Source organism: Anomaloglossus baeobatrachus, chromosome 6 (assembly GCF_048569485.1).
Source record: "Anomaloglossus baeobatrachus isolate aAnoBae1 chromosome 6, aAnoBae1.hap1, whole genome shotgun sequence".
NCBI classification, from domain to species: domain Eukaryota; kingdom Metazoa; phylum Chordata; class Amphibia; order Anura; family Aromobatidae; genus Anomaloglossus; species Anomaloglossus baeobatrachus.
In genome coordinates, this window is record NC_134358.1 from 542,871,387 (window position 1) to 542,883,936 (window position 12,550).

Below are 12,550 nucleotides of genomic sequence, written 5' to 3' on the forward strand. Positions count from 1 at the left end.
AGGTCGGTCATCAAGTGTCTGGACTCTGGAAGCCGACACCTCACTCTTCCCCCGAAAAAATTTTTTTAACACAGAAGGCTAAGATAAGATAACACAATTTTCTCACCTCCTTGGAGTTGCATGCACTCTCCAGGCCTCTGTGGTCGAGGTAGAAGTGAAGGTGGTATCACGGCTTTCCTCGGTTCCGGGACGTATTGTCCGCCCTAGCCCCACGTTGGGCGCCAAATGATAAAGCCTTAATTTAGGTTGATGCCATTCATATGATACGCATCTATCCCTTTGACACCTGTATTCCAAATCTAAGATTAAAGACCTTTATCGCATGCGATATCTATATCTACACAAACCAAAGACAACCAGTCATGATGGATGCAGAATTCTGCTTTATTTGGGGAAGTAAAGGGTATAATATACAAAGACCCCTGGCTGAGGGCCAGGGGTGCCTACCGTAATCCTATTGGTTAACTTGCAAAAACAGCTTACATCGAGTAATATATATGTATGCATTTCATAATCTTATATTAAGCTAACTCAGCATGTATTAAAATAAAAGTAATGTCTTATGATAAAGTGGAAAGTCCCATGTCTGGATTTACCAGACATGGGTGTGTTTAGATAGAAGAAGCTAAATCAAGGGCTATTTTGTTAGTCCAGCATTTTCTTGATTATATTCAATATGGATTCAATATGTATTTAATCCCATCCATAACACTCGAGCCACCGACGCACGCGAGCCCGGACCCGAGTGGCTCGGCGGTCGCAGCCGAGGCCGCGGGGCGGTACAGACGCAGCAGGCAGATAAGATGAGTTCCGTAGCTGCTCCGTCTTCTTATAGCGACTGGGTACTGCACGTCCGCCTCCTATTGATATGAATGGGAGATGAATGTGCAGTACCAAGCTGTGGCCGCTATCAAAAGATGGGGCAGCTCCGGAACTGAGCATTTCCGGCGGCCTGCTGCCGCTGGAACCGAAATCGGCTGATTGGACCCCGGCCAATCAGAAATTGATGACCTATCCTAACGACAGGCCATCAATATAAAAGTTAGGGGATAATCTATTTAATTAGTCTCCCAGACGTCCGGGAGCAGTAAAGTTGATGCCAGTCGATTCTCAGGACCCTGTGCTCCATGGGCGACAGCTCTGGGAGCCACGTCCTACCTCTCGGCATCTACTGCTCCTCTTTTGATTAACCGGCTTGCTGTGATGTCACAGCCTCAACGATGACATCACGCAAGACTAGGTAGTCAAAATAATAACCATGGAGAAGGAGGACTCCTGTCCAGCAGCCACAGATTATTGACGTGGCCCATGGATCAGGTCCTGCTAACCGATTTGCACCAATTCTATCCGGGACTTCCATGAGAGTTGGCAGGAATGGACGGGTTACACCGGACTACATCCTCCTCTTCCTGCCGCCATCCCAGCCATCACTTGACTGGTCACATGTTTGGCAGATCGAATGGTCACATGACTTTGGCGGTCCAAGTCGCCCTATTAAAAAATGAATCAGTACAGAACGGTTGGATGTAGAAAGGTCGATGTTCACTTTCAAGTTTTCTTTTCTTGCTTCATAAATTACTATAAAATATCAATACAAAGCCATGGTAATCACAGGCCACTAATGTTTCTGTTAAAAAGGAAAATATAAGTGTGCGGTTTCTAATCCAGAGCTGGCATGGGGCCGCCGGGGAATTATAATACTGTAAAGACCGTATTGTATCACCATGTAATATAGAGTATATGAGCTCATTTCACCGTCCGGCCCCCTGCCGGGACCACACACCACAAAGGCCTCACTTTAATAAAGCCATTCAAACTTCTTTGCATAAAATTGGTCACCGTGGTAACGGGGAGAATGCAGGTTAATTAACATGGCTGCACGTTCGGCAAGATCCAATCAACGACTATTGTGTGTGTGTATATATATATATACATATATATATATATGTGTGTATATATATATATATATATATATATATATATATATATGGCATTCTATATCACTATACCTTGTATCTAATGAAATCCGAATTCTTGTAATTGTCATGAAAGGGAATCAGTCAGCAGGTTTTTGCTTTCCCATCTGAGAGCAGGGTAATGTAGAGATAGGGACCCAGCATTCCAGCGATGTGTCACTTACTGAGCTGTTTGCTGTCGTTTTGATAAAATCAATGTTTTCTCTACTGCAGACCTAGCAGTTATACAGAACTCATGAATATGCTGGACTACTTGCAGCACCCCAAGTAGTCCTGTAATGGCAATCTACTACTGATTATACAGTGGTTTTATCAAAACTACACTAGGCAGCCCAGTAAGTGACACATCTCTGGAATCAGGATCTCTGCCCCTATATTGTGCTGCTTTCAGATTAGGTGACAAAAACCTGGTGACAGGTTGCTTTTAATGAAATAAAGTATGCACTTTTTAGAATTGGTTTCTTTGTAAATCCAACTTATAAGTAAAATGCCAACTTATAAACTTTTTTAGCAGAATGCAACCCGAATAGATGGCATCAGCAAAGTGCCACCCAAATAGATGGAGTCATCAGAGTGCCACCCCAAGGGACGGCTGTCGTCAGAGTGCCACCCCAAGGGACGGCTGTCGTCAGAGTGCCACCCCAAGGGACGGCGTCGTCAGAGTGCCACCCCAAGGGACGGCGTCGTCAGAGTGCCACCCCAAGGGACGGCGTCGTCAGAGTGCCACCCCAAGGGACGTCGTCGTCAGAGTGCCACCCCAAGGGACGGCGTCGTCAGAGTGCCACCCCAAGGGACGGCGTCGTCAGAGTGCCACCCCAAGGGACGGCGTCGTCAGAGTGCCACCCCTGGGCAGGCGTCGTCATCAGAGTGCCACCCCTGGGCAGGCGTCGTCATCAGAGTGCCTTTCCCTGGGCAGGCGTCGTCATCAGAGTGCCTTTCCCTGGGCAGGCGTCGTCATCAGAGAGTCACCCCGACAGACGGCGTCAGCATAGAACCACCCAATTGGACTATGTTAGCAGTCAGTGTCAATTCATCACATATGGTGCTTACAGTGAGGAGTCTATAAGTGTTAAATGACTGTTTAAACAAAATGCAAGCGCTCGGTTCACCCTTGCAGTGGCCAAACAGTGCACAGTGCTCCTTCCAACCTACTTTTTTGCTATTTCCATCCTTGTCCATCACCTATAAAGCCAAAGCTGTCAATCAAGGAAGAGAGGAGAAGTGGAGGAGGGGTTGGCACAAAGATAGATGAAAAATAAGTCACTGGGAAGATGCTCTGAACTGGTTGACCATGCCATGAGCTTGGTTTGAACAGTCATTTTGTGCAGACAGTCTTCCTTTTTATTTTATCATATCTGATTATTCACTGTATGAAATCATTAAGTCATTCTTGCCCGACAAGGAGTATGATGTGCCGCTCCCGGCCTCTCTCGCCTGCTGCTCGTTGCCCGTAATGATGCCCTTTTCTGACCCTTGTCTTGTAGGTATGGTATCTTCTGGGATGGGTCTGTTATCTGCAAGCCAAGGAGTCAGAGGAGGAAGAGGCTTTCAAGGACTCTGCCAGGACGTATCTAAGGAAAGCCAAAAAGGTAGACAGCTGCTGTATGCATATCTTGATCTGTTTTTATCCCCTGTGGTTCACCTGTCACTGAGAGTAAGGGCTTTGTGTTCTCCGCTTTTTAAATGAGCATTGTGCAGCAAGGAGGGGGATGAATAAACCACTTAAAAAAAAAAAAAGAAAAGAAAAAAAAAAGAAAAAAAAAGTTGTGGCTCCGGCGAGATATTTACTTGTGTTCGTATTTATATGTGGATATGTTTTTATTGTTCGCGACTCTGAAGTTGCATTTGTTCCTTTTCATTATGATCAAAAAGATTTGAAAGGAGCTTGCGAAATAGTTTTCGGCAAACAAAAAAGGGATTACTTTTAGCCGTGACAAAATCTTGCTTATCTTTTGCTTTTTTTTTTTTTGCTGAAATATATTTGCTCGGAAATAGAACGCTTTATTATGTTTGTTTTATATTTTCCATTACGTATTTATTTTCGCTGTTCCGCCGCTTAGTGTGATAGCGGCCTCCCGCTCCCATGCTTGCTGTTTAAATGGCCGGGATTGCAAACAGTGTATCGTAAAGCCCTATAGGATAGCGGGATTAATTCTGCATAATGTATTTCTGATTTTGCCTGGGCGCCTGCAGAAAGCTGATGCGGCCATACAATGCAAGATGGACTTATATACGGTCTACTTTGCTGGAAATTAAGGGTGTCACTGCGGGACAGAGGGCAAAGGGGGTTCAAGCCTTAGGGGTACTTTGCACACTGCGACATCGCTAGCCGATTCTAGCGATGTCGAGCGTGATAGTACCCGCCCCCATCGCAGATGCGATATGTTGTGATAGCTGCCGTAGCGAACATTATCGCTACGGCAGCTTCACACGGACTTACCTGCCCTGCGACGTCGCTCTGGCCGGCGACCAGCCTCCTTCCTAAGGGGGCGGGTCGTGCGGCGTCACAGCGACGGCACACGGCAGGCGGCCAATAGAAGCGGAGGGGCGGAGATGAGCGAGATTTAAACATCCCGCCCACCTCCTTCCTTCCGCATTGCCGGTGTGAGCCGCAGGACGCAGGTAGGAGATGTTCCTCGCTCCTGCAGCTTTATACACAGCGATGTGTGCTGCCGCAGGAACGAGGAACAACATCGTAACATGGGTCATCCCGAAATTATGGAAATGACCGACACTACACAGATCGCCGATTTACGACGCTTTTGCGATCGTAAATCGGCGCATCTAGGCTTTAGACGTTGCGACATCGTTACTGGTGCCGGATGTGCGTCACTTTCGATTTGACCCCGACAATATCGCAGTAGCAATGTCGCAACGTGCAAAGTACCCCTTAATAATGCGTTTTACTCCTTCATAGAATTTTCTCCAATGTTGCTTCACCCAAGTATGGCGGCTGTAGCCAATGCACATTTTATAGCGTCACAATATGGCGTCCACATTGTAGCAACTCTTGGCTGTTGTGGATGTTATACCCCACGCCAGGACATGCCGGTCATAGATGAATTACATTTTCCTTCAATAGTCTGTTATGTGCATGTAGCGCCCCTGAAGCCATCAGGCGCTACAAGGAACTGCATCCCAACCAGGATGCAGGGACTACCCCCAGGGACCCAGAAGACCACTGCCGGTAACAGCTAAACATATAATTTAATCCTTGGTTTTCCCCATTCCTAAAGACTAGTGACAGGCTAGGGTTGGATCCAACGGATGGCCACCTAAGGATGGAGCTGATCCAGTGCACTAGACGACAACCAGCGGTGAGGGGTCAGACAGTCAGTAAGTGGAAGTGAGAGGAGACGGACGTAACCGTACTGACAGGAGAGTGTAATGGTGACCTGAGAGCCCAGGCGTGTGGTTGCCGGTGGAGTATGGTGGAGTACTCCCAGAACCATAGCACCGACGGGGTACAGAGCCGTAGGTCAGGAAAATACTCCAGGCAGACCTGATAAAATCTGCACAGTGAGGGGACCATCCAGGACCTCACTGACTGTAAAGTTCGGGACACAGTAGCAATGGGAGAACCGGGGAACAGGACCAGAGGAACCGACCCTACAGGGTTCAAGCTGCCTGTTATATGGACTGAGACTGAGAGACTACCAGGAGGAGACCCCCAGACGCTCCAAGCCACAAGGACCCACCAACCCAAGACCGGTGCAGGGGAAAGAAGCAACCAGGTCACCACGAACACTGGAACTAAGGGGACCAGTGGTGATGACCAGCCGCCATCGGGTAGCTAACCTTTACAACAACGTGAGTAAAGAGACCAGTTGCACTGTAATCCCTTGTGTGGCCTACCTTCTTTCCGCGCCCAACAACATCATCTACCCTCTGGGGCCTGGCCCTACTTGTGGAGGACCCAACATCCAGGCTGCCACCAACACCAGCCCCAGTGAGAAACTGCAGCGGCAGCTCCATCCACATAGCCAAAACCCGCAAGTGGCGTCACGACAAAAACTCTTATCAATCCCCTGTAAATAACCCCCTTTAAAAGCAACTCCAGGGTCACGAAACCGGGCAACGGCCACCCAGTGAACTGTCCCATGTAAATATACTGCCTGGGACCGAATACCCCATAGCCCTGGGCGACACATGCACACAATCATGTGAGATGTAAGTGCTTCCAAGGAACGATTGTACAAATGAAAGATTGAAATGATACATCATGTGATCCCTTAAAAAAAGTGTCTTCTAAATATTTTTAGAATTACTCTATCCATATTATCAATATCTGTATATGTATCTATCTATTCCATATCTAGCTTCCTTTCTGCCTCTTTCCTCCCTCCTTTATTCCTTCTTTCCATCTTGATGGCTATCTCTCAGATATCTGGCTTGATCTCTATTTACCTGTCTGTCTATGCAATTTTTTTCTTCCTTTCCTTCCCTTTTCCTTGTTCCTTTCTTCATTCAATGCCTCCCTCTCTCTCCATCCCTGCTCATTCATTCCTTCCTTCTGGCTAATATCTATTAGATATCTATCTATCTATCTATCTATCTATCTATCTATCTATCTATCTATCTATCTATCTATCTATCTATCTATCTATCTATCCCTCTATCTATCTATCCCTCTATCTATCTATCTATCTATCTATCTATCTATCTATCCCTCTATCTATCTATCTATCTATCTATCCCTCTATCTATCTATCTATCCCTCTATCTATCCCTCTATCTATCTATCTATCTATCGATCACATTTTTCTTTCTTTTTCTCTTTTCTTTCCTTCCTTCCTTTATCCACTTTCCTTCCGTCATAGCCTTTCCTTCCCTTCTTTTCATTCTTTCACTCCTTTTTTGTTCCTTTCCCTCTTCTCTTCCTTCCCTTCCCCCCTTCCCTTCCTTCTTTTCCCATTTTACTTTCTCTCACTCCCAGCTCTTCCTCCTTTCCTTCCTTCATCTCCTTTCCTTCTCTTCCATGCCTTTTTTCCTTTACTTTTCTTCCTTACATTCTTCTATTCCTTTTTCCTTCCTTTCCCTCTTTTCTTCATTCCTTTTTTCCTTCCTTCCTTTATTTTCCTTTCCATCACTTAATTTCCTTTTCCTTCCTTTCATTTTTCCTTCCTTTCATTCTTAAATTATGTTTTCCTTCCTTTCTCTCTTTCCTTTTTCCTCTTTCATTCCCTTCCTTCTTTCCCCTCTTTCTTTTCTTACCTTCCCTCTCTCCCACCCTTCCTCCTTTCTTTCCATTCCCTGCCTTCCTTTTTTCCTTCCTTTCCTTCCATTCTTTTTTGCTTCCTTTCCCGTTTTTCTGCCTCCCTTTTCTTTCCTTTCTCCCCTTTTCTTCCCCTCCCTCTTTTCCTTTCTTCCCTTCCATCTCTCTCACTCTTTCCTCCTTTCCTTTTTTCATTCTTTAACCCCTTCCTTCATTCTTTACTTCCTTCTTTCCTATACTTATTTTTCACATATTTGGATTGATCTATGTCTCTAACAGTCATGTCATCATAGCATATAGTAAATGCACACAGTGATGTTCGGGCTCAGAGGCAATGCAGATAGAGAGATCAGGAATCATTTATTTAGTAAAATCATGTTGTCGGTGATTTTGCAATAGTGGTAAAATGTATACAGTAGAGAGATGACACAGAGCGAGGGACACTGCACCCAGAGGTATCACAACAGTGAGAAATATAGATTAAGGCTTGTAGATCTATCTATCCATCTTTATCTAATTTATCCATCATCCATCCTTCCATCCATTCATCCATCCATCCATCCATCATTTATTTAATATATCTATCCATCATCCATTCATACAACCATCTATTCATCCATCATTTATCTAGTATATCTATTCATCCATCTATTCATCCATCGATCTATCCATCCATCAATCCATCATTTATCCAGTATATCTATCCATCATTTATCCATCCATCTATCCATGCATCAATTCATCATTTATCTATCCATCATCTATCCATCCATCCAACCATCTATCCATCCATCCAGCCAGCCATCTATCCATGCATCCATCCATCCAAACATCCATCCATCCTTCCTCCTATCCATCCATCCATTTATTCATCCATCCATCAAATATCTAATTGATCTATCCATCCATTTATCTATCCATGCATCAATTCATCATTTATCTATCCATCAGCTATCCATCCATCCAACCATCTATCCATCTATCCAACCATCTATCCATGCATCCATCCTTCCTTCCATCTATCCATGCATCCATCCTTCCTTCCATCCATCCATGCATCCATCCATCCTTCCTTCCTTCCATCCATCCATCCATCCATCCATCCATCCTTCCTTCCTTCCATCCATCCATCCTTCCTTCCATCCATCCATCCATCTATCTATCTATCTATCTATCTATCTATCTATCCATCCTTTCATCTATCCATCAATTTAATCATCCATCAATCCATCATATATCTAATTTATCTATCATCCATCTGACTCGCCCACCCCAGGGCTATGGAACACCCGGTGCCGGGCCAGACTAGTCCGGGGGTAGTCAGTGGTGGCTGGGCCCGACTCTGTACCCTGGTGGGGTCAATTAATATGGCTTCAGTGGGGGTGATTAAAGTTTGTATTTTCGTGACGCCACCTCTGGTTTGCGGCTATTAAGCCGCCGCTGCTGTATGAGGCCTCCGGGGTGATGATATGGCAGCTCGGATGGTCCTGCTCCCCACAGGTGGAGCGGTGCCCCGGGGCAACAGTTGGTGCTCGTGAGAGTCTATGGTGTGATGTTGTGTGAATAATACGGTGCAGGGCCGACAGGCAGTGAAAGAAACAGGCACAAACAGTAGTCTCTTTACCTTCTCCTCTTTTACTTGGCAACAGTTTAGTCCTGGGAGACCGTCACAGGTGGTAGAGGGCTCCGGCCGGCCTGGAAGTAACTGAGGTATCTTTTTGGCCAGATGAGTATGAGGCCTACTCCTTTTCTTTCTTTACTGTTATAGGACCCTGCTCTCTGGATCTAGCAATGGCCCTCTTGCTGCTGGGACCGGTGGTACGTCCCTCTCCCTCTGTGGTAGGCTGCGCAGGCCCTCTCTGGTGCTTCTCTGCTGGAGTCCACACCGGGCCCTGATGCTGCAGCTGTACCTTCGGGCTGCTTATGGGCCAGGTGCTTGCAGCTCTCCTGCCCTTCGGATTCGGCTACCAGGGAGTATTTTAGGCCCTGGTGGCCACAGACTCCGATGTCCGAGTCTCTTCTCTGCCTCTCTGCTACTCCTGCTTCCCTGGGCCAAGCTATTCCAGCTCTAGGCCCCAGTCCGCTGGACAGCACACTCTGCGTCTGCTTTCTCTCTACAGACTGACTACTAACTCCTCCCTCAGGTCAGACTTAAGGAAAGCTCCCTGGAATTCCAGGTTCAGAGCTCCCCCTGCTGGCCGGAGGGAGAACTGCGTTGGATGTTGAACTTACTGGCCAATAGACCTCCCAATTACCTCCAGGCTCAGCATTAACCCTTTGGAGGGGCAATGCTGTTGTGGCGACCAGGTCCTGGGGCGCCACACTTCCATCCATTCATCCATCCATCCATGCATCCATCCGTTCATTCATCTCACCATCCATCCATCCATCCATCCATCCATTCATCTCTCCATCCATCCATCTATACATCCATCCATCCATGCATTCATTCATCTCTCCATCAATCCATCCATCCATCCATTTATTCATCCATCAATCCATCATTTATCAGTCATCCATCCATCCATCCATCCAGTCGTGTAACTTTTTACAAACCTGTCCTTATTACGTTAGCGGTAGGCCAGCACTGATGATGATGATGGTGGTGGTAGCAGAGGGGCAGCGCAGTGAGCCCACCACCCGCCTCTCCTTCTATAAACAGATGTAAATATAATCTGTTGTCACATGCATAGCTGGCGGTGTGTGCGGAGCGCTGGGTCCCGTGCAGTGTGATAAGCCCCCTCTCTATACGGCTTCTTCCAGCGGATGACATATGCTATCTGTATCACACATAAATATGCCACAAATGCTCCGCTCCGCCAGGAGTCCCACAGGTAGATCATTAACATATAAATGGTTTGTTGTTAATTTGTATCTATAAATAAGCCGGTTATTTCCTTTTTTCCGGGTATGTGTTTCCTTTCTACCTCCTGATGTTGTCAGTCAAGTGCGGAGATGTCAAGAGCTGATCTTACCGGGGATTCAGCGCTCACTTACCATACAGATAGGACGAGCACTTCACATTCCGCAGCCCATTTAAATTGTGCGGGAGAGGAACCTGTAAATCCCTTTCTTATTACTGAAGACTTTGCCTATTACGATGCATACATTTATGTAGGAGCATGTGGAGGAATTCTCCTGTGGATGGAGCCGGGCTGAATAGCGGCTCTTGGAGGTGTATTATTATTGATGTAATGTCACTCGTCTCGCATTGTATTGCCTAACTGAATGAAGAAGAGCTCATACCGCGGTAATACACCACAAAGTCATCCGCAATGTTCCCTCAAATCCAAAGTGACGAAAAATCTGTTTCCCATCCAGATATATACAGTAGATTATAACAAGAATTGCATTTGTGCCTTACAAACAAAGGCTGGGAGACTTAAATGGGCACTGTCATTTAAGGTGACTTTTCAGAATAGGCTACTGTGTGTGTACATCAGGAAAAACAATATTTCTGGCCATTATATCATTTTGCATCCTGTATTTTTCACCAATTTCCCATTGTCTTTAATTTTCTGTTGTCTCTAAGCTAGTGGGGGGAGACTAGCTGCTATGTCTCCCATAAACCACAGACATAAGAGATTCCTGCTCTCCTGCCTCAGTGTAGCACACATTGAGAAGCAGCAGCATGGAGGACATTATACAGCCCTACTGAGCAGTATAGCTGTGAATCCAGCACAGGGACACTTACTGGAAAGCAACAGCACTATCTGTGTGTATTTCACTTTCTTTCACTCCACTCCCCCCCCCCTCTCCCACAGACGTATTATGGCTCTCAGTAAGTGAGGTGGATCTAGATCTGGGTGTTCATATGGGCCACAGTCATTGTTGCGGCAAGCGAATGAAGCATGCCGGAGAAAGTCAGCTGAAATACTGGAAACTGCAGGCAGGAGATGTTCTGGAGACCACAGACAAGTAACTGAGATACTGGAAACTGCAGGCAGGAGATGTTCTGGAGACCACAGACAAGTAACTGAGATACTGGAAACTGCAGGCAGGAGATGTTCTAGAGACCGCAGACAAGTAACTGAGATACTGGAAACTGCAGGCAGGAGATGTTCTAGAGACCGCAGACAAGTAACTGAGGTACTGGAAACTGCAGACAGGAGATGTTCTAGAGACCGCAGACAAGTAACTGAGATACTGGAAACTGCAGGCAGGAGATGTTCTAGAGACCGCAGACAAGTAACTGAGGTACTGGAAACTGCAGACAGGAGATGTTCTGGAGACCGCAGACAAGTAACTGAGGTACTGGAAACGGCAGGCAGGAGATGTTCTAGAGACTGCAGACAAGTAACTGAGATGCTAGAAACTGCAAGCAGGAGACGTTCTAGAGACTGCAGACAAGTAACTGGAATACTGGAAACTGCAGGCAGGAGACGTTCTAGAGACAGCAGACAAGTAACTGAGATACTGGAAACTGCAGGCAGGAGACGTTCTAGAGATAGCAGACAAGTAACTGAGATACTGGAAACTGCAGGCAGGATACATTCTAGAGACCGCAGACAAGTAACCGAGATACTAGAAACTGCAGGCAGGAGACGTTCTAGAGACCACAGACAAGTAACTGAGATACTGGAAACTGCAGGCAGGAGACGTTCTAGAGACCACAGACAAGTAACTGAGATACTGGAAACTGCAGGCAGGAGACATTCTAGAGACAGCAGACAAGTAACTGAGGTACTGGAAACTGCAGGCAGGAGACGTTCTAGAGAACACAGACAAGTAACTGAGATACTGGAAACTGCAGGCAAGAGATGTTCTAGAGACTGCAGACAAGTAACTGAGATACTGGAAACTGCAGACAGGAGATGTTCTGGAGACCGCAGACAAGTAACTGAGGTACTGGAAACGGCAGGCAGGAGATGTTCTAGAGACTGCAGACAAGTAACTGAGATGCTAGAAACTGCAAGCAGGAGACGTTCTAGAGACTGCAGACAAGTAACTGGAATACTGGAAACTGCAGGCAGGAGACGTTCTAGAGACAGCAGACAAGTAACTGAGATACTGGAAACTGCAGGCAGGAGACGTTCTAGAGATAGCAGACAAGTAACTGAGATACTGGAAACTGCAGGCAGGAGACGTTCTAGAGACTGCAGACAAGTAACTGGAATACTGGAAACTGCAGGCAGGAGACGTTCTAGAGACAGCAGACAAGTAACTGAGATACTGGAAACTGCAGGCAGGAGACGTTCTAGAGATAGCAGACAAGTAACTGAGATACTGGAAACTGCAGGCAGGATACATTCTAGAGACCGCAGACAAGTAACCGAGATACTAGAAACTGCAGGCAGGAGACGTTCTAGAGACCACAGACAAGTAACCGAGATACTAGAAACTGCAGGCAGGAGACGTT

General features: G+C 46.3%; 1 protein-coding gene across 1 annotated transcript in view; it reads left to right on the plus strand.

The window, feature by feature from the left end:
• LOC142243978 (uncharacterized) overlaps positions 1 to 12,550 on the plus strand; it is a 608,163-nt gene that overhangs the window by 483,860 nt on the left and 111,753 nt on the right. The window contains exon 10 of the mRNA XM_075316165.1: positions 3,461 to 3,565. Coding sequence (XP_075172280.1) covers positions 3,461 to 3,565 — 105 coding nt within the window. The remainder of the gene's footprint in view (positions 1 to 3,460; positions 3,566 to 12,550) is intronic.